A 23,953-nucleotide genomic window follows, 5' to 3' on the forward strand; every position below is an offset into this window, starting at 1 on the left:
ATAATTTTAAATAATTATATTGTAATTTAAGATTATTTATTACACAGTATATAAAATAACAGCTTGGCTGTGAAGAAGAAAATTGACAGTTCTGTAAACTTTCAATTAGATTAATTACAATAAAATTCTTGAATTCTTTTAAACACTGAATGTCTAAATCTCAATAGTGTCATTTAGACTTGAAATGGTGAATGAAAGCAATTATGTTGTAAAACACTTTAAAGTGTAGGGTGAGAAATCTGGCTAAAAGTTTCATGCATTTCCTGAACTTGTAAAATTCTTAATAGTCTTATGGGCCTTCATCTTCACATTACGTATTCCTTATTTCATTTTATTGTAGCTATGATCTTCACAAGAATTTGTAGTTTGTTTCCAATAAATTAATTATTGACGTAATCAACCATAATACCAATATAATGGTCCGTTATTGGACATTATAAATTTTCCAGCTAACTCATTCTTGGTTGCCTGCGTTTCGCCCTCGTGTGCTAAGTTGGGCTCGTCAGTTGGGACTTAGCACACCTCCCAAGACGCAAGGCTAGTGCATACCGTGGAGGCCACTGCATAGGCTACTTGAAGCCACCAGCAGTGCCAATGCACTATGAGAGCTATGTCTCATTTCCAAAAATTGATGCCTGCCTGGCCATCAGATGATGTAGATGTTGATTCCCATAGGGAACTTAAAATATTTGTCCTGAATGAGTAAATTTATAATACCAATATAATGGTCCGTTATTGGACATTATAAATTTTCCAGCTAACTCATTCTTGGTTGCCTGCGTTTCGCCCTCGTGTACTAAGTTGGGCTCGTCAGTTGGGACTTAGGGAGGTAAATTTATAATGTCCAATAACGGACCATTATATTGGTATTATAAATTTACTCATTCAGGACAAATATTTTAAGTTCCCTATGGGAATCAACATCTACATCATCTGATGGCCAGGCAGGCATCAATTTTTGGAAATGAGACATAGCTCTCATAGTGCATTGGCACTGCTGGTGGCTTCAAGTAGCCTATGCAGTGGCCTCCACGGTATGCACTAGCCTTGCGTCTTGGGAGGTGTGCTAAGTCCCAACTGACGAGCCCAACTTAGCACACGAGGGCGAAACGCAGGCAACCAAGAATGAGTTAGCTGGAAAATTTATAATGTCCAATAACGGACCATTATATTGGTATTATAAATTTACTCATTCAGGACAAATATTTTAAGTTCCCTATGGGAATCAACATCTACGTAATCAACCATGTCGTACTGATGATGTTTACTATTTAAAGACTTGAAAGTAATCAGTTGACATTGTAGAGTTTGAGACTGGTAGTTATTTACAAGAGCGTCGGTCGAAAGGGATAATTAATTTTTAACCTTAGATGTTGAATTAATTGCTGCTATTTATGCCAATACATGTTGATATGTTTGTAACAAGAGAAAACTATGTGAAAATTATTGTGTGTTGGACCTTGTTTTTAAATGGTCGTGTTAATGGTACATCACTTACACCTTTTACTACAGCTAGGTTGTCTGGTGGTGTTTAATGCAGCATAACGACTGCTTGCTGCCGCGCTTCTACTTCTTGTATTGTAGGAATGAGGAAGTTGTAGGAGGGGGGGTGAGCCGGGGAGGGAAAATCCCTTTCGATTGACGCTCTTGAAAATAACTACCAGCCTCAAACTCTACCATGTCAACTGATTACTTTCAGGTCTTTAAATAGTAAACATCATCAGTATGACATGGTTCATTCTGTTAATAATTAATTTATTGGAAACAAACTACAAATTCTTATGAATATCATAGCTACAATAATTAAATAAGTAGTACGTAATGTGCAGATGAAGGCCCATAAGACTATTAAGAATTTTACAAGTTCAGGAATTGCATGAAACTTTTAGCCAGATTTCTCACTTTAAAGTGTTTTAAAACATAATTGCCTTCATTCACCATTTCAAGTCTGAACGATGCTATTGAGATTTATACATTCAGTGTTTAAAAGAATTCATAAATTTAATTGTAATTAATTTAATTGAAAGTTTACAGAACTGCCAATTTTCTTGTTCACAGCCAAGCTGTTATTTTATATACTATGTAATAACTAATCTTCAATTACAATATAATTTTTGTAAATTAGTTTTAAGATCATAATTAAGTACATATAACTTATTAAAGATTAAAGTCAGGATACTAAATTAACCTTGAGACATTATTATGGCTGGTGATGCCTGGTAGACGGGCAAAACATGTACCAAATATAGAATTTATAACAAGGATGAAGTCCTAATTATAAATGTATTTTATGTATTGAATAGGTGAACTTACAAATAAACACTTGTATTTTAACATTTACATACCACTCAGTCGAGCAGCTTGTCTCCTTTCTCCTGAGTCTTCCCAGCCCAAACTTTGCAACATTTTTGTAACACTACTCTTTTGTCGGAAATCACCCAGAACAAATCCAGCTGCTTTTCTTTGGATTTTTTCCAGTTCTTGAATCAAGTAATCCTGGTGAGAGTCCCATACACTGGAACCATACTCTATTTGGGGTCGTACCAGAGACATATTTGCCCTCTCCTTTACATCCTGACTACAACCCCTATACACCCTCATAACCATGTGCAGAGGTGTGTACCCTTTATTTACAATCCCATTTATGTGTTTACCCCAATGAAGATCTTTCCTTGTGTTAACACCTAGGTATTTACAATGATTTCCCCATCAACACAGTAATTTAAACTGAGAGGACTTTTCCTATTTATAAAACTCACAACCTGATTATTAACTCTGTTTATTATCATACCATTGCCTGCTGTCCATCTCACAACGTTACCGAGGTCATTTTGCAGTTGCTCATAATCTTGTAACTTATTTATTACTCTGTACAGAATAACATCATCCTCAAAAAAGCCTTATCTCTAATTCCACTTCTTTACGCATATCATTTATATATATAAGAAAACTTAAAGGTCCAATAATACTGCCTTGAGGAATTCTCCTCTTAATTAAGAAGGGAAATGCCAAGGAAACACAACAAAAAATCATTGAAGATATTTAAAAAAAATTATATTCTAACTTTACTTACAACACCATGAAATTTAAGTAGGCGGGCCACAACATGGAAATGGCTTCAATTGAGATAAAATCAGGCAATAGCGTAAAAATTCTACATTATAAAGTACAGCCTTCATTTTTCCTTCTTTCAGAAATGTAGATAGAATCCCAAAAGAATACCACAACAGTGATGGAAAGGAATAAAACAATATTATCTGCAAAATTGGAAAATTGCTGCCATCTGGCAGGGGAGATGTGACAAATATAAGGAAAGGGACATAATAATACAGACTAAGAAAGTTACATAGAATTGAAACTAACAAAGTAGTTTTCAATTCAAGACCAGAGAACTCAAAACACTAACTGAGTCAGTTGAATAAAGCAAACTGGATCAGTATTCCCACAGCTGGCAGGAATGAAATGCTTCTCCGCTCATCAGCCAGAAGCATTTCATTTATCCAAATAGAAAAACAGTTGATGTGTGCGCATCACTAAACTAGGCACCTTATAGTTTACTTAACCTACCAACATTATGTATTATATACATGAGTTTTTCACTTTTAACATTAATACACAACTGCCTTCCTTCACATAAACTAGTCAGTTTAAAACTTTTTGAGGAAATTCTTCCAACCCTGATAAACTGATATTCATATTCATTACGTTTCCTGTCAAAAAAATTGTGTTATAGACTATTCCTCTGCTGTGGTACACGATCCAATTTGAAATATCCATACATTTCAACCTTCTGAAACAGAAATAGGACTCATAATTTCAAGTCAAGCAACATGTTTTAACATATAACATTAGAAATAGAATTTAAAAAACAGTTTAGAAACATGAAGAAATGTATCAGTCTCACCTCTCTGAGGTGATAAATTTTTAACAAGGACATAGGGGCTTTTGACTGACTGTTAGATTCAATGTCCTGCAACCTTACAGTCACAGGTCCCAATAATTCAACAATCCTTTTGGGGGTAGACCATCGTTGACGTAGTTTTCCACTGATATGGTCAACAGCTGAGCTGACAGGAAGCAATTTGACCACTATTTGTCCCTTTGCTTTCTTCAGATGTTCAGCAGCATCTTTCCACTTCTCTTTTTGGCCCTTAGTTCAAGATGGCTGCAAAAGGTAGTAAATTTTCCACTGGAGCTCTAGTGGATTGGTAAGACTCCTCCTGAAAAACAGCTCCGCAGGCGTATTTTTTGTTAGTGGCTTTACATCGCACCGACACAGATAGGTCTTATGGCAATGATGGGATAGGAAAGGACTAGGAGTTAAACGGAAGTGGCCATGGCCTTAATTAGGGTACAGCCCCAGCATTTGCCTGGTGTGAAAATGGGAAACCACAGAAAACCATCTTCAGGGCTGCCGACAGTGGGATTTGAACCCACTATCTCCTGGATGCAAGCTCACAACTGCGAGCCCCTAACCGCACGGCTAACTCACCCCGTATCTGCAGGAGTATATCCATTCGACTCGTGCAAAGCAGCGCTGTTGAAAGCTACATAAAAATAGTTGATTAAAAAGCCAGTACTGTTGATCAGGGCTTGATGAGGGCTTAACAAAATATGGGTAATGCCCCAGGAAAAGTCACAACTGATGAAATGTTGCATACTTAAAAATGGAGGCATTTTCTGAAGCTAGGTATTTACAGGGGGGGGGGGGGGGGGGGGGCGCAAACTCCAAAAGTATCCTGGGACAAGTAAAGAGCTTTAATAGCTCTGTTGTAACATCCGCATTGACTTAAAATCAAGTTGAAATATTTTAAAATACACTCAGATATTCTATTAAAGGATCCACCACACCCTTGTCGGTGGGGGACGCAGATGAAGAGTACACTCACGGTAACTCCTGCCTGTTGTAAGAGGCGACTAAAAGGGGCGACCAAGGGATGATGGAATTGGAACCATGCAATTACTTGTGATTAGTACCATTAAGTGAGGAACACTGTGGATCAACGTTACTTACGATTAGTACAATTATGTTAGAAACACCATGGGTCTGGGGGTTGTCTGTGATTAGTATCATCGTGTGCATTCCACCGAGGCGGGGGAATGGGCGCTCGGGACATGGACTGGCATCTGTGCGGGAGAAGCTGCTGTGCTGAATTGCATTGCTTCCCCTATGTTCAGAACAGGTCTGCGTTCCCTATGAGCAGTACCAGCATATGAGGAACACCATGGGTCTGTGTTACCTGTGGGTGGTACCATAATGTGTGATACACCGTGGGTCTGCATTGCCTATGATTAGTACCACTATGTGAGCAACATCATGAGTATACCTGGCCTGTGATTAGTTCCACCATGTGAGGAATACCGGCGCCCATGATTAGTCCCACTAAGTTTGTAGCACCACAGGTCTGCGTTGCTTGTGGGTTGTACACTTATGTGAGGAACAACATGGGTCTGTGTTACCTGTGAGTGGTGCCATTATGTGTGACATACCTTGGATCTACATTACCTTTTGATTAGTATCACCATGAGTCTGTATTATCTGTGATTAGTACCACTGTAGGAGGAATACCATGGTACTGCTTTACCAGTGATTAGTACAATGAGGGGCTGGTGATCAGGATTTTGGACCCCTTTGGACAACAAGCATAATTACAGAATATGAGGCATTGTGAATGGGATCCACTGATTGTTTTGGATTCGTGGTCATTTATCATCATCGTTCATTTTAGATTTTAGTCAGTGGACACGTTTTGAAGTTTTAATTATCATTTCATTTCGTTTCACCTCGTGCCATTAGGGACCGATGACCTAGCTGTTAGACCCCTTAAACACTTTCAGCATTATGCCCGTACAGGATACGAGTGAACTGCTTTCCTGGTTGTGGATGGCACCTGTATACCATATGGACATAATTTTCGTGCATGTTTATTGGCATCTCACACGGTTTTGGTCCCTTGCTTGGGGGAAGTAGTTTATCTAGTGTCTACTAGAATGCAGCAGTTATCAGGAAGTTCAGACTGAAACAATAAAAAGGATAGATTCTCCTTGCCATGGCCTCTACCAAAGCGCTCAATGTGTTAGGTACTGAGCACGCCAAATCCATCGCACTGTGAGTTGTGTTACTGTGCAAACATGTCCTCACGCCGACACAATGATAGTGATATCTTGGATATTTGATTGCGAGAAGCGGGTTCAGAAATACTGTAGATGACAGCGATGAAGACTCTGTTTATGAACCAGATCACATATCAAGTGATAATTCGGGCAAGATTTTTATTTGTTACGTCGATTGCAAGTTTTTAGCTGCATTATTTTACTCCAAATATAAACAATAAAAAATACTTCGCCTCTCCAGAAATTTGGGCTTATTTTTTGTGTAGATGAAGAGACGCAGGCTCATGGTTCACCTGTACCATGAAAAGAAAGTAGATGGTGGTGCAAGGAGTGCAAGGTTGGACTGTGCATAGCCCAATGTTTTCAGGGCTACTATACTAAAACAAACTATTCCTAAATGGGTAAATTTTATATTTCAGAAGTAATTGCATTTATTTTTTGCTTACGTAGCCACAGTAAATGATTCATTTTTGTTGTTTGAGCCGGCTTATTGATATAACTTGAATGTAAAAGTTTTTTCCGTACATTTTTTATGTTTTTCATAAGACTAGGATAAGTAAATTACATTAGATATGTACTTCCTGATTGACAGCTTCATTTTGGATGGCTGATATCTTCATATGATACAAAAATTAAGTATGTACTGTCCCCGTGAAAATTGGCGATATTACGAATATTTTAACAAGTGGAAAGCAAAAATTTTATTGTCTGCTTAAAACCGCAGCATGTCATCTGGGAAGTTGTGGCAAGCCGAGAACGAGTTTTTTTTGTCGTTCAGAGGGGTGAGATACACCGCGAGACTGTGCCAAGGTCAGGCCAAACCACGTGACTGCCTTCGCACGCGCACAACCCAGCTTGTTTCTGGAATAGTCTGCGCAAATTAAAGGAGACCATCAGCCAATTACCGTTCTCGCTGAAGAACACACCTCCCTGGCTAATTAGATAAAAGGCCTTGCTTCGAGTGAATCGCTCTCTTAATGCTTGTTCTCTTTATGCGCTTATTCTGAAGCTCTCTCTGAATATATTCTTCGCTGTGTGAGACATCACGTTACCGGACCACGTGGAAAGAAAATTTTCAAGTCAAGTCGACGCCCGTTCTACCAGAATTTAGTCTAATAATTAGTGAATTCTGTGGAATAAAAACGCCTAGGAGCCAAGTTAAGTGTGACAGTGTAGACGAGCTGTTTATATTCTGCGTGTGCTTGTGCAAAATACTTAATTTTGTCATCTCAGTTACAGCTTGTGACCAGCAATCTACGGAAGACGTCTTAGAATTGAACTTCAAGATGAAGAATTCCGCAATCACCGGCAACACAATTTCATCGAGGGACACCCGTTGCAGAGCCTCCATGGAACTGTAAAAATGTAAGGCGTCTCTGGTAATTGGAAGGAGACTGGCCGGAGTATGCTGAAATAACTGACTGTCGACGGGAATCGAACTTCACAAAAACTTGAGTACCTTTTTAATTTAATTTATCTGTCTTACCTTTTGTACAACTAGAGGTCTTTCTTCTTAAGTCGTAGATCTATTAGATTGCTGTAGTTAGAAATATTTCATTTTTCCTACTTCTTAAGGTGTCGTGGTAGACTAGGTACGTGTGAATGAAATTTTGAATCTATTAGAGTAGACATGTAGGTTGTCCTTGAATGATTTCCCATGCTTAAGGAGCTTTATATTTAATAATCATTGACCACACGATAAATCTACTTTCCTTGCAATATTGAAAGTTACCGGACGGAGAAGTTGCGTGTGCATTTTGAGTGAATAGGGTCGAACCTAGTGTCTTTTAAGATCACTTGTTGTTTTTATGATGAAGTCATCTAATTTTACGATATTCCATGAGGATCAGTAGATGTAATAATCACTTAAATAATAATAATATTGACTAAAGATCGGGTAAAACAGAAGTAAATGCTCGTGAGCCATAAAACTACTGTAGAGTTCCTAAATGTGAGATGGAATGTGCTCTGTTCATGAAGGGTCTGGAATATGGCCTATCCTGAGGGATATTTGTTGTATAATTGAGCAATTGATGAATTAATGGTGATATTTGATTTATTCTTGTGTATTGGGAGCGCAAGATAGATTATAATTATTGGAGCACGTGTTGCGAGTGTATTTCACAAGTAGGAAGTAAAAATAATACGAGTAAGGCTCACGCTTGCGGTAAATTCAACCTGTAGCCCACATGATGGTAGTGCTTATGGATTTTACTAGAATCTTCCATTATAATTTCATGAATTAGATGAACTTGCGTTGAAATGTGAAATGTATTTCTATCAAGTGATACCCATGACTTCGATCACTAGCCACCAGTAATGAGGGAGAATTTCAGTACACGGATTATTTCTGCTAGACATTACGCGTCCCGACCACCAATAAAAATCATGAATAAATTTGCCAAATCAGGATTCGATGTAAATAGTGTACATAAAAACGTGTTTCCCTAGTGTGAATGTGTGTGTGTAAATGTGTATATTTCTCTTGTGTCATGTTGATTTCATTTAATTTTGATCTGGTCATGCACTTGCTGTGACGCAGATCACACTCATCGTTGTGTGTCGCCTTAAGAAATAATTTCATGCCCTTAAGGGAAAGTTTAATTAAGTTAAGTCAAGGAAGACTAGGAAGGAATTGATTTTCTTAATTAGCGAGATTTAAAAGGAAAGATCATCTCGTTACTTTATGAAGGCACTCGATTTGTAAATAAAATTTATTTAACTAGCTCACACGTTGGTAATGTAAATTTCTAAAAATCTGAAATACTTTAAGATTAATTTGAATAGAAATGAAATGCAAAGATCAGAGGTAGAAATTCGTTAGCCGCATGATTGCTTTGAAACATTGTGAAAATAAGTCATTAATAATTAATTAAAAATAATTACTCTGAAATGCTAATGATGATCATTAAGTAAATGATGCAGTGGAAAATTAATAAGAACACGATCGTGTGACAATCAAACAGGTTAATTGAATGATAAGAAAATAATAATAATAATAATAATCAGAATAATGATTAATTAATTTTGAGAATTTTGGAAACAATTTTCATTTTCTACTGAAGTTCATGTTGGTGTCATTGACCATTATTAAATACTGTAAATGACAAATTCAGTTGAATACATCTTAAAACCACGTGTTGAGACTACTTTAAATTGGTAAAGCTTTGAACACATGTTAATTTATTTAATTCTTTCAGTCAAATGTTTGGTTTGAAAAGGCAAGTGGCCTGATTACTTCTTTGGTTTCATTACAGCACAGTAAGGCTGGAGATATGAACACGTGTCACTCTAAATCGAGGAAGAAATCCAATATTATGAAAGTTTTCTGTTATGTTAAAAGAAAAATATCAGCAAGAATATTTTATTTGTTTGTCTGCTTATGTGAATAAATGTCAGAGTGTTGTTTTAATATTTCTTTTTATCCTGCTTGGTCATCAATCCTTAACAACCCTTAAATGCCTCTAGAAAGTGATAGCCAACGATCGAACGGTCCACCTTGGGATTCCTCGCTCGATGGCTGGGCTTAGCTCGGGAAAAATGGGGGCATTTAAGATGGCGCCCAACGTGGGGCTCGAGATTGGCTTATCCAAGCTCGAAAATGATCTTGTGCTGTCCAGTGTTTATGACATTGACAAGATCAGATGACCAATTCAATTAGGCTGACTCTGACACATTTATTCGCCCAAATTCTTGTGGCTAACATAAGCACATGTTAAATGTAACTTGTATGAATTTTGTTTACAAAAAAAAAAAATTCTTGCTGGTAATTAGAAATTCGAATTTGCTGCGATGATAATTAATTAAAGTTAAATTCATAATTGCGACCGATGTTGGTGAAAATTCGGAACTTTCATGATATCGACAAATCGCTGCCTTCATAAATTTGATGGAGTTCGATTCCCAACATTCCAGTATTCCGATCAGAATCCTTCCAGTACCAGAATAGCCATTTAATGAATAATTGTAACTATGGAGGACTTAAGGCAGATGTTGTTGGCTATGGAGGAGAGGATCAGTGCTAACTTAGAACAAAAACTTAGTGAAAATCAGGTAAACTTAGAGAAAGGACTCTCTGAACTGAATAATAGTCAAACTAACTTAGAGAAAAAAACTTAGTGAAAATCAGGCTCACTTAGAGGAAAAACTTAGTGAAAATCAATTGCACTTAGAGAGGAAACTTAGTGACACTCAGGTACACTTAGAGAAAGGACTCAGTGATCTCAGTGACGCACAAATAAATCTCGAAAAATCTCTCGGGGAAGCTATTGAAGAAAAATTGACGGACATTAAAAACCAAACTGAAGAAGGTTTAGGAAAAATATGTTCTTACATTAAACTTTTTAACGGCAAGCTAGCCTCAGTGCAGAGCGAGCTCGTGATAGTTAAAAATGATTTCGCTACTATGAAAAAGGAAGTAAACGAAAACATTGCCAAGTCTATGGCGGGCATGTCCAATGAATTCAGTGAACGACTAGCGAACGTTCAGCAGGACATATTAACTGGAATCGACAAATATAAGGGCGAAGTCGAACAATCATTCCTGAATATTGAGGAAAAGATTGACACAAATTCAGAGGACCTTAAGGTTACGAAAACGGCTTGGGCAAAGAAATTCCTTGGATTAAACGAAAAGCTACAACAAGTCGAAAAGGGCATTCTCGACAAAATCGAGACATCCCAAGTCGATAACTCAGAACGGATGGATTATATCCACGAGTCACTTGAGGATAGTTGGGGCGAAATAAAAACAATCAAAACCACCCTGATGAATGCCATACACAAGGTCACGACTGAGTCAAAAACTGAAACCGAAGGGATTCGAAAGGAGTACACGGATGGAATTAAGGAGCTTGTACATGAAATGCATCTCCTGAAAATCCAGAACGAGAACACTAGCAAGGTCACCAACTCATTGCTAGAAAAGCAGGCGTTACTGGAGCAACGTGTAACTGGCACGGGTCAGACGTCAACTCCACTTGCAGCTGTAGGAACAGGCGCTGCGAACACAATTGACATTTCTTCAGAGCCGACAGTAAATGCGTCTCAAATGAATACAACTGGCCAGACGCAAATAGTAAATATAATTCGTCTTCACGAAGACCAGCCCAAGAAATTCAATAACGTTAGAGGAAACGTGACTCCGAAAGGCTTCATTCGGGAACTGCAGGATTACTTTCGCGATGCGAAAATTCCACCAGAAAGGCAGTTAAGAGTCACCGAAAAATTCCTGGAAGACTCAGTTCATACCTGGTTTGTCGCATTTCGATTTTCGTTTGACGATTTCGAAAGTTTCAAGAAAGCATTCCTGGAGAAGTACTGGAATAGCGACGTCCAATACAACCTTAGGACGGAGTTATACGCCAGGAAATATGCATCATCTACGCCCACGAGATATGCGGATTTTCTGTCCAGTCAATTAAGAAAATTAAGAGAACTAGACTCACCACCATCAGAACCTGAGTTGGTTAAGTTGATCACACGTCAGTTACCACCAGATGTGCAGAGGATCATGATAGCCTCAAATACACAATCTGCAATCCAGGCTGAGGCGTTACTAAGACAATTAGACATGACGTCCAAGGAACCAGTTCATCAGGGGCGAAACTCGGAACCTCAGATCCATCAGGTGACAACGAACAAGGAGGAGGAATCGAAACCAGTCAACCAAGGGAGAACGTGGAAACGTAACCCTGGAGGGCAAGATTCACCTCGTGATCGATCGCCCGTACTCAGAAATAGACCCATTAGAAACTGGGAATATTCCAGACGTAACGAGAGGAAGCGACCATACTCAGATTACCGAAGGAGCTGGAAACGAAACCAGGACTTCCGCCAATCAAGAGGAAGGAGAGACTGGCGAGAAGAAGAAAAGGAAAAATATCTAAAGGACCTGCAGAACTCGACCCAGGAAAGCGAACGATGGCGAAGAGCAATCCAAACCCAGGATACCAACCCTGATATCGTGGGGGCGGAAAGCCTTCAATATCAAGAGGCCAAGGCTCGGGGAAGCCAACATAACAACTTGAGTCAGGAGCACAGCCAAGGTGCCGATAAAAAAAAACTCCATCTCCAGTGAGAGGAGATAGCCTGAATCCTGAAGGCAAGATCACTAAACTTCAAGAATGGATTGTGGTACAGGTCGACTCATGGACTACCAAGCCTGAAGACTTATTGGATGAAGTTGGTCAGTGTAACAGCGAAATACCATCACCTTACCCGTTATTTCAGCACGGATCTGCAATGTTCACGTAAAATGTCTCATAGATACTGGATCGACGATTAGCGTCATTTCGACGGCATTTTTGAGAGATCTGAGGGACAGAAATGATATACCTGTCATACCGGTATCTCATGTGAAAATTAAGGGCATAATACCGGACAAGTCTGTCATGTGTAAACAACAGACATTGTTGGATGTCGAGATTGGACGGACGATATTTCCTCAAGTATTCCTAGCCATGTCCAACATTAAATTTAACATTATTTTAGGTGCAGACTTCCTAATGTCTTACCAAGCCATGATTGACATGCAGTCAAATTCCATTCAATTCAGGAAGGCGGATTTTTCCGAGACTGCTATGTTAAACCCTTCAGATGTAAACGATCCATATGCTTATTGCGGGGAAACAGACGCCTTATCTCCGAGGGAAACCGAAGACCATGAGGCCTCTGAGGAAATTTTAATGGCCATGGATAAAGTATTAGAAGAAGGCGATAACGACGTACACCCCTTCGATCTCATTTCTGAGAAGTCAAGGCAAGCTATCGGTACGGAAGAGGAACAGATCCAGCTGCAGAATTTGCTACTTAAATATAAGAACTTGTTCGATTCCAAACCAGGTCTTATTCCCAACTTTCAGTACTCACTTCTTGTGACAGACTGGCTACCCTTCAAGAAGAAGCCGTATCCGATACCGGAAAAATTTTACTCCAGAGTCGGCAAGATTATTGAAGAAATGGAGAGGGATGGAATCGTCATGAAAGCTAGCAGTCCATTCATTAACCCTTTAGTAGTCGTGTCTAAGCCAGACGGATCACTGCGCTTGTGTTTGGATGCTCGTTCTGTGAACGAAAAGCTAATTCCGGAGAATGATCAGCCTCCGACGATTAAAGACATCATTAGAAAATTCAGGGGTATGAGATACTTCTCTTCTGTTGACTTTACATCATCCTACTTCCATATTCTGCTTGAAGAAAAATCCAGGCTATTGACAGGGTTCATATACGACCAACAAACCTATGTTTTCTGCAGGCTACCATTTGGAATCCATAACGCTCGCTCCGCGCTTATCCGAGCACTTGAAAGATGCCTAACCGACGAGGTTAAAGCCTTTACGACGAGGTATATTGATGATCTCCTCCTAGCGAGTGAGACATTAGAGGAACACTTCGTTAAATTGGAGAAACTCCTCAAGAATTTATCCGACGCTGGCTTCCACGTGAACCTGAAGAAATCCCACTTTTGCAAGTCCGAGATCCTATTTCTGGGACATGTCATAGACGGCGATGGCGTGAAACCCAACCCAGTCAAGATCGAAGCCATTAGTAATTTTCCTAAGCCTGTGAGAGTGAAACAGGTCCGACAATTCTTGGGAATGGCCCAGTTCTTTTCGAACCACTGTCCTAACTACACTCAGACAGTTGCTCCGTTGCAGGATCTCCTAAAGAAGGGCAACAGATGGAAGTGGAGCGCCGAATGTGACAAAGCCTTCGCTAAGACGAAAGAAATGCTCGCAAACAACGTTAAGCTGGGATACCCTGACTTTACTAGGCCCTTTATTCTACAAACTGATGCCTCAAACATTGGGATAGGAGCTGTTCTTTTCCAAGAAGATAAGGAGAACCCTGAAAACAGGACATACTTGGCTTTCGTCAGCAGGAAGATAAGGAAGCACGAAAAACATTACTCCGTGACTGAACTGGAAATGTTATCCATAGTCTACGCTCTTAAATATTGGCAGAAATTAATTTACGGATTTCCCATCATTGTCAGGACTGACCATCGTGCATTAACCTTCATGTTAAAAACAACTATGGCTTCCGAACGAGTCTTCAGATGGACACTCTTTGTACAACAATTTAACCTCCAGTTAGAACATTGCTCCGGGAAGAACAACTTGTTAGCCGACTGCCTAAGTCGAAACCCTAATTCTGAAGTCGCAGAGATACATCAGATAACGTTAATACAGGAAGACCACGAGTTCCTACGCAAACTTGGTTACCTTCGACAGGCACAGAAACGGGACCTTAAGTTACGGCCTATCATTGACTGTCTTGAAGACAAACTTACTCCAAACGAGCCAGGATTTAGGAAAATAAGGAGGCAAGCTAGAAATTTCCGCTATATCAATGGAATCCTGTATAAGTTCATTGACTCTGCTAGGACGAAATTACGAGCTGTTATACCACCGAAGCTACGGGAACTTCTTACTTGGCACGTCCATAGAATTACAGGTCATGGTGGAGTGGATAAGACTGTCGCCACGATATTAGAATCATTCACATGGGAAGGATTGAGAACTTTTGTAAATGATGTCATCAGGACGTGTGACACTTGTCAGAGAGTCAAACCAAGCTCTCATTTGTTACAGCAAAGTCCCATTCCTATTTTGCCATCTGCTCCGAAAGAACTCTATGCAATGGACTTGTTCGGTCAAATTCCAACTTCTAAGCGAGGGAACCGTCATGTGGTTGTGACCATCGATGTGTTTTCCAAGTACGTGACGTTATATCCAATCCAGAAGGCCACTACTAAAGCCGTTCTGTGGAGAATCACCCGGAATATAATTCCTCACATGGGAAAGCCTCAAGCCATACTAACAGACCACGGACCACAATTCACTTCGGCCGAATTCAAGCAAGCCATGACCCAACTGGGCATCAAACATGTACTAAATTCCGTGAGACATCCGTCCAGTAATCCAGCGGAACGTGTAATGCAAGAGCTGGCCAAGTTCTGTAGAATATTTTGCGGGAATGCTCATTGGAAATGGGTAGATGTACTTCCAATTATTATGGAGTGTTCTAATGGCACTGTTCACGAAGCTACCTCCCAAATTCCATCAGTGCTTCATTTTAATAATTACCCTGTGAGATCTTGGGATCACATCATTCAGTGTCCAGGAACCGTAAGACCTACTCCCCAGGAAAACATTGAGAAGGCAACGGAATCATTGAGACGCCACGCCGAGAGGCGTAACCGAAGGGTTCAAGGGAGAAAATTTCACCGGCCTCTCCGATTAAACGAATACGTATTATTGAGGAGACCTGCTGTGTCCGAGCCTACGAGCAAATTTTATGCTAAATTTGCACCATTGTTTGTGGGACCCTACAAGATCATTAAAGTCTTTGGCAACAACTCCTATAAAATACAAAGTCTGGATAAATCTTACGAGGCTGTCCACAATGCCGCTAATTTAAGACTCTACCGAACACCTACACCACTAACTGATACCGTGTAACCACCTAATTAAAAGGGAAAAATAAGTTACTGAAGATGGAAATAAAACTTATGGAACACCCTGTATGGAGAGACTAGGCTACTGGATGCCAGGAGCGGAACGAAGAACTCCGAGTCTTGAGGAGGACGGACACCTGTCGCGAGCTCAACTACATTACTACCAGGTGATTTATCAGCCAATTTTCCGGAACAATAGAAATGGACACTGTTATGTTATAATTTCATCTGCAAACGAAATTATACTCCAACCAAGGGAGAGATGTCCCCGTGAAAATTGGCGATATTACGAATATTTTAACAAGTGGAAAGCAAAAATTTTATTGTCTGCTTAAAACCGCAGCATGTCATCTGGGAAGTTGTGGCGAGCCGAGAACGAGTTTTTTTTGTCGTTCAGAGGGGTGAGATACACCGCGAGACTATGCCAAGGTCAGGCCAAACCACGTGACTGCCTTCGCACGCGCACAACCCAGCTTGTTTCTGGAATAGTCTGCGCAAATTAAAGGAGACCATCAGCCAATTACCGTTCTCGCTGAAGAACACGCCTCCCTGGCTAATTAGATAAAAGGCCTTGCTTCGAGTGAATCGCTCTCTTAATGCTTGTTCTCTTTATGCGCTTATTCTGAAGCTCTCTCTGAATATATTCTTCGCTGTGTGAGACATCACGTTACCGGACCACGTGGAAAGAAAATTTTCAAGTCAAGTCGACGCCCGTTCTACCAGAATTTAGTCTAATAATTAGTGAATTCTGTGGAATAAAAACGCCTAGGAGCCAAGTTAAGTGTGACAGTGTAGACGAGCTGTTTATATTCTGCGTGTGCTTGTGCAAAATACTTAATTTTGTCATCTCAGTTACAGCTTGTGACCAGCAATCTACGGAAGACGTCTTAGAATTGAACTTCAAGATGAAGAATTCCGCAATCACCGGCAACACAATTTCATCGAGGGACACCCGTTGCAGAGCCTCCATGGAGCTGTAAAAATATAAGGCGTCTCTGGTAATTGGAAGGAGACTGGCCGGAGTATGCTGAAATAACTGACTGTCGACGGGAATCGAACTTCACAAAAACTTGAGTACCTTTTTAATTTAATTTATCTGTCTTACCTTTTGTACAACTAGAGGTCTTTCTTCTTAAGTCGTAGATCTATTAGATTGCTGTAGTTAGAAATATTTCATTTTTCCTACTTCTTAAGGTGTCGTGGTAGACTAGGTACGTGTGAATGAAATTTTGAATCTATTAGAGTAGACATGTAGGTTGTCCTTGAATGATTTCCCATGCTTAAGGAGCTTTATATTTAATAATCATTGACCACACGATAAATCTACTTTCCTTGCAATATTGAAAGTTACCGGACGGAGAAGTTGCGTGTTCATTTTGAGTGAATAGGGTCGAACCTAGTGTCTTTTAAGATCACTTGTTGTTTTTATGATGAAGTCATCTAATTTTACGATATTCCATGAGGATCAGTAGATGTAATAATCACTTAAATAATAATAATATTGACTAAAGATCGGGTAAAACAGAAGTAAATGCTCGTGAGCCATAAAACTACTGTAGAGTTCCTAAATGTGAGATGGAATGTGCTCTGTTCATGAAGGGTCTGGAATATGGCCTATCCTGAGGGATATTTGTTGTATAATTGAGCAATTGATGAATTAATGGTGATATTTGATTTATTCTTGTGTATTGGGAGCGCAAGATAGATTATAATTATTGGAGCACGTGTTGCGAGTGTATTTCACAAGTAGGAAGTAAAAATAATACGAGTAAGGCTCACGCTTGCGGTAAATTCAACCTGTAGCCCACATGATGGTAGTGCTTATGGATTTTACTAGAATCTTCCATTATAATTTCATGAATTAGATGAACTTGCGTTGAAATGTGAAATGTATTTCTATCAAGTGATACCCATGACTTCGATCACTAGCCACCAGTAATGAGGGAGAATTTCAGTACACGGATTATTTCTGCTAGACATTACGCGTCCCGACCACCAATAAAAATCATGAATAAATTTGCCAAATCAGGATTCGATGTAAATAGTGTACATAAAAACGTGTTTCCCTAGTGTGAATGTGTGTGTGTAAATGTGTATATTTCTCTTGTGTCATGTTGATTTCATTTAATTTTGATCTGGTCATGCACTTGCTGTGACGCAGATCACACTCATCGTTGTGTGTCGCCTTAAGAAATAATTTCATGCCCTTAAGGGAAAGTTTAATTAAGTTAAGTCAAGGAAGACTAGGAAGGAATTGATTTTCTTAATTAGCGAGATTTAAAAGGAAAGATCATCTCGTTACTTTATGAAGGCACTCGATTTGTAAATAAAATTTATTTAACTAGCTCACACGTTGGTAATGTAAATTTCTAAAAATCTGAAATACTTTAAGATTAATTTGAATAGAAATGAAATGCAAAGATCAGAGGTAGAAATTCGTTAGCCGCATGATTGCTTTGAAACATTGTGAAAATAAGTCATTAATAATTAATTAAAAATAATTACTCTGAAATGCTAATGATGATCATTAAGTAAATGATGCAGTGGAAAATTAATAAGAACACGATCGTGTGACAATCAAACAGGTTAATTGAATGATAAGAAAATAATAATAATAATAATAATCAGAATAATGATTAATTAATTTTGAGAATTTTGGAAACAATTTTCATTTTCTACTGAAGTTCATGTTGGTGTCATTGACCATTATTAAATACTGTAAATGACAAATTCAGTTGAATACATCTTAAAACCACGTGTTGAGACTACTTTAAATTGGTAAAGCTTTGAACACATGTTAATTTATTTAATTCTTTCAGTCAAATGTTTGGTTTGAAAAGGCAAGTGGCCTGATTACTTCTTTGGTTTCATTACAGCACAGTAAGGCTGGAGATATGAACACGTGTCACTCTAAATCGAGGAAGAAATCCAATATTATGAAAGTTTTCTGTTATGTTAAAAGAAAAATATCAGCAAGAATATTTTATTTGTTTGTCTGCTTATGTGAATAAATGTCAGAGTGTTGTTTTAATATTTCTTTTTATCCTGCTTGGTCATCAATCCTTAACAACCCTTAAATGCCTCTAGAAAGTGATAGCCAACGATCGAACGGTCCACCTTGGGATTCCTCGCTCGATGGCTGGGCTTAGCTCGGGAAAAATGGGGGCAGTACTATGTTTTGCTGTTGTGCAATATCATATTAAAATTCAGGAAAAAGACCCAGTGCCCTGCCATGGTCCATATTAAAATATGGTAGTGTTGAAAGTGTTAAACAACAACAACAATAATAATAATAATAATAATAATAATAATAATAATAATAATAATAATAATAATAATAATCATCATCATCATCATCATCATCATCATCATCAACATCAAAGAATCTGTCTGTTCAATACATGTTGTTACCTTAAACTAGTACATGTTTTGTCCCCTAGGGGACATCATCAGTTAGAGTAATCTATATATATATCAGATACAAGAAATTAAATTTATAAAAATGGTGAGATAAAAGCTAAAAATGCTGAGATGAAACTTAACATTTAAAAACTGAATGATAAATTGTGAATGCTAAAATAGAAGTTCTAAATCCTCTTGTAGTTGATCCACGCTAATTGTTCATTAAAATATTCAATATTGGTGGATCCATAAAATTCTTGATTCATCAACAGATGTCTTGATTCCGTCAAACATTCTGGACAGAAAATCAGCAACAACATTTTCTTTACCCCTTACATGCACAACAGTGAATTTGAATGCTGACAGATGCAGTACCTATCTAGATGTCCTGCCAAGCTTTCTTATGTTAGCAGACATTCAAGATAAGGCTTAATTGTCCGTATGGACAACAGCCGGGCATTCCTTCCCATAAATTGAATATCGGATTTCAGCTCCGTGGAGCAATTTACTGAAATAAGCGATTGGAGCAAGACTCATCACTCATTGTTTGATTTAGAACAGCCAAGACAGTAATATTGCTGGCTTCACACTGTAAGACAAAATCTTTCAAAAAATGTTGGCTGTGCAAAACAGGAGCCTTACAATGAGCATCTTTCAACTGGCAAAAGGCTTTTTCCTGGCTTTCATCCCAAATGAAATGGGTGTTCTTCATTTTCAACTGATAAAGAAATCAAAATGTCAGAAAAATTGTCAATAGAACCGTACCATACCAAGGAATTTCCTCACTCGATGGACATTCTTAGGCCAAGGGAAATCTTTGATGCACTTCACTCTGTCAGGGTTCATACTGATGCCAGAGTCGTAAATGGTGTGCCCAAGGAAACTCATACGTTTTAAACACAGAGAGATCTTGTTGGGGTTGACCATGGAACCATGCCTCTTCAGGTAGCTTAAAACTTCATGTAAGTGAGCGATGTGTTCATCAAAGGAATGGGAATAAACAACTAAATAATCCAGGTTTATAAACTTCATGATAAAATCCATATTGACTGCTAATCAACTTAAATTGAGTAAGAGTTTCAACTATTCAGTACCTTATTTGCCCTACATTACATAGGACATCTTCAGATAATAGTTCATTTAAAATTGACACAGACAGTAGATACTATAAATAATACATTTAAAAAAAGTTCTGCTCAAGGCTTAACGTTTCCAGGCGACAGGCGAATCGCCATCAACAGTGCTGTATGCCTTCACTTCATAACTGTGGAAAGGTTTAGAATTGAATCCAGGCTTTTGGCACGCAATGTAATGGTTAGAAATTGAATACCAGTGCCTCTCCTACTATACCAGCTTACATTTTTTGTTTCTCTTCACCACTGGGACTCGAACCAGCTAATCACAGCGTCAGACCATAATTTGATGCCTTAACGATCATGGCCACCAGGCGAGCTAACAATATAAGCTCTTTCTGTTCCACTGAGAATGGAATTTCTTTCATGTTGCATGGGTTAGTTGTCCACATTGGTAGGGTTGACTTATGCTGTTAACTGTCCTTCATCTTTAGAGGACTGGAATAATATTCACTGTTTGATGAATCTAGATCACTCTGCTCTAGCAAAATATTATCATCCTTAGATGTACTGAAGGAAAGTTTGACATTGTATGTTATCACTGTTCAGTCAGTTGTCACTTGGCCATTCTAGAAGAGAAGTCTCCTTGTAATAATAACAAAGTAGTCTACAGTATTGTTGTTAGCAGAAGTTTGGTATTGCTATTGTATCCTCCAGAGTGCTTACTCAAGTGGTGGCGGTGTACTGGGCAGTGTAGCTGGTAACACTTCGTATGCTGCACTTTACATGACAGGTGGCAGTCAGTGTGTTGATTCTCCTATTCATTTTATCTGGGTACACTGAATGATCAGGACTGTTCGTGACAGAATGTCAGTTTAGGTGTTTTAGACTACATTGAATGTCCTACAAAAACCTTTGTGAATGAAAAAATTTTGAAGCTTTGTATTGTTTTTGTTCTTTGTAGGTGCAGATGCTGCCATTTACTTGGCTTTACTTCCTGCAAACATTGAGGCCCCAAGAGGAGCATATATCTGGTGGGATCGGAGGATAGTGGACTGGGTAAATAAACCAGATGATCTGTCATTGTAGTGCTCTTATGTACTGTACCTTTTAATTGAGACAAAGAAAAATAAATATTATGTTTGGTTAAGCTTTACATTTATTCATTTGTGATTCTTTTAAACTCATTTCTCCTGTCTCACATCAAGGAAAATAAAGTAACAGGGAGGGAAAGAAGGGGAGACTGACAAATTGTTTGTTTTGTGCTGCTTTTCCAAGCTGGTTACAAAATTAAATTTTTTATTGCAGAATACATTGCAATTTCTAGTTGTGCATTTTACAGTTGCTTCAGTTTCTATAACTTGCCTCTCATAGACGGATAACCTCACATATATTCACACTTTGCTGAGACCTATGGGCTAGGTGATGTTCATATAAACATTAAGGCATTTATACTATGTGAGTGGCAAGAGCTAACTCACCTTATGCAGTAGAATACAAAGTGGGGGAAGAATTGTATGTCAAGAACATAAAGCAGGGAAGGATCTAAAGTCTGTGCATGACTATAGGCCAATTTGGTTATCTTTTCCGTATGTGTAAGCTACTAGAGAGCATGCGGAACTGACATCTTGGGTAAGATTCCACAGGGAAGAAGGTTCTTGGCCGATTACCAAGATAATGTTTACTCATCAGTAGGGGTCCTTTTTTAAAATAAAACAGTTGATTTTAATGTTAAAACTGTAATTAGTAGTATTATAGAAATAAATAGTCATACTGATCGATGTTTCTAATAGTATGGGGGTAAATGAACCTAATATAGTGATAGGGGTTTTAAAGAGAACTGTTAAAATGTATTCTAGTTATTATATGTTAGAACAACCCAAAATACAAAATGTTATAAAATCAACAGTAGATAATTAAAAATAAAGAATGATATAAATCACTGATACCTCGAAATAAAGTTAAGTGAATCTGCCCTGTAATATGAATTCATATATACTGTACTGTACTTCTTTACACCCCACTGTCGGCAGTCCTGAAGATGGTTTTCCATAGTTTCCCATTTTCACACACACACACGCACGCACGCACCTGTGGGTGGGGGACTCAGATGAAGAATACACTCACGGTATCCCCTGCCTGCCATAAAAGGTGACTAAAAGGGGAACACCCCTGTGGGTGGGGGACACAGGTGTAGAATACACCCCCAGTATCCCCTCGCTGTTGTAAATGGCGACTAAAGGGGGCGACCTTGACGCGAACATGGATTGTGGTTTGCTATCATGTGTTGGACTAAAAGGGTCATGTGGCCATTGGTCCCCACTTTATTTTTTATTTTTTTAGAGGGTTAGTTGTAGACCGATTCAAAAAACTTGATATGCGTGCTGCTCGGAGATGGGCATCTTACATGTGCAATTACACTCGAAAACCCGCTGGTGACCCCGGGAAGCCTTCGGGTGGGAGTGCCATGTACCCGTGCAGTAGTATCTGCCTGACAACCCAGGTCCCCGCACAGCCGAATGCTTTTTTAACAAGAATGCTATTTGTTCGGGGCGTTGACCTATGAGGATCTTTTGCCCCTACTTGCACCATATGTGAGGAACCTTCGTGTATTATGAAAATGGCAGAAGTGTAAAGTGTTGAATGTGAGGAAAGGAACATTAAGGACAACACAAACAGCCAGTCCCCAGGCCAAGGATATTAATTTTACAATTAAAAACCCCTGACCTGGCCGGGAATAAAACCTGGGGCCACCGGGTGACAGGCCAGGCCTCTATTGATTACTCTGTACATGCTATGGGGTACATTCTATTGCGGGTGATTGGAGGAAGGGAGCCTTAGTGCTCATTACCTCAGTCATCGCGTATTAGGCATAATCCAACATCAGACCCCGGGCAATACCTGCTACGACAAAGTGGGCATTGCTTTGGGTGCTTGGTTCAGCTACAGAGTCCTCTGATCGGAGTGGGTGGCATTCGGGGAGGATGATTTTGGGCATGGCTTCAAAATGTCTTCAGCCTGCCCAAAGTGGTCCCCCACCGAAGTCTTTAACATTTGATTTCTTGAGGGGTTCTACCCACTGGGAACAAGCACAGTGTGAAGGAATGGGATGCAGCTTCCCTAGGTTTCTGCTTGCTACCAGAATTGATGGGAGTGACGTCAAGCTGGTAAAGTCTATTTTGTTTAGTAGGCACATAGAAAGTGTATACAGCATACTGGAATATCTGAAAAAGTGCACAATGGTAGTTTGTTGCAAAAGACATGCACAGCCATGCAAACTGATCGGTTGCTCAAGGGCGGCCATTTTGGCGATATTCCCATCAAAGTGGAGGAACACAACCCCTTGAATCTGGTTCGTGGAGTTATCTTCCATCGTGTTCTCATTTTGAACACTGATGATGAGTTGATGGAAAACATGAAGCACCATGGCGTGACACACGTCTGGCGCAATGCGTGCGAAGTCAACAGCGAAGACGTTATCACGGGTGCGATCATTATGGTATCTCCTTCAAATTGTCAGTGTTACCAGAAAAAGTCAAGGTAATAATTTATCACTGCGATGTGAGGCCGTACATCCGGCCTCCTATGTGCTGCTATCAATGCCAGAGGTTCGGGCATATGGAATCTCGTTGCTCGAATCCGTCTGTGTGCGGCACATGTGGCAGAGGAGCTCACGGCACAGAAGAGTGCACAACTCTTTACAGGTGCACTAACTTCCCTGGTCTTCATTCACCCTGAGATCGGAACTGTCCTGTATATCTCGGTGAGAAGAAGATTGAAGAGATCAAGACCTTGGACTGTCTTTCCTACCCGGAAGCGTGCCGTAAGTTCAATTCTATGAATGCATCCGCCAAGACGGTAGACTACATGAAGATAGCGCAGAGTCTTCCAGGTTCAATTACAC

General features: G+C 39.3%; 1 protein-coding gene across 1 annotated transcript in view; it reads left to right on the forward strand.

Moving 5' to 3' along the window:
• The window catches only part of LOC136877037 (carbonyl reductase [NADPH] 1), a 73,747-nt gene extending 52,548 nt beyond the window's left edge, over positions 1–21,199 (forward strand). The window contains exon 6 of the mRNA XM_067150838.2: positions 21,014–21,199. Within this exon, the coding sequence (XP_067006939.1) occupies positions 21,014–21,138 (125 nt within the window). The 3' untranslated portion in view covers positions 21,139–21,199. The remainder of the gene's footprint in view (positions 1–21,013) is intronic.
• The last annotated feature ends 2,754 nt before the right edge of the window (positions 21,200–23,953 follow it).

The sequence above is a fragment of the Anabrus simplex genome, chromosome 7 (genome assembly GCF_040414725.1).
Source record: "Anabrus simplex isolate iqAnaSimp1 chromosome 7, ASM4041472v1, whole genome shotgun sequence".
Lineage (NCBI taxonomy): Eukaryota > Metazoa > Arthropoda > Insecta > Orthoptera > Tettigoniidae > Anabrus > Anabrus simplex.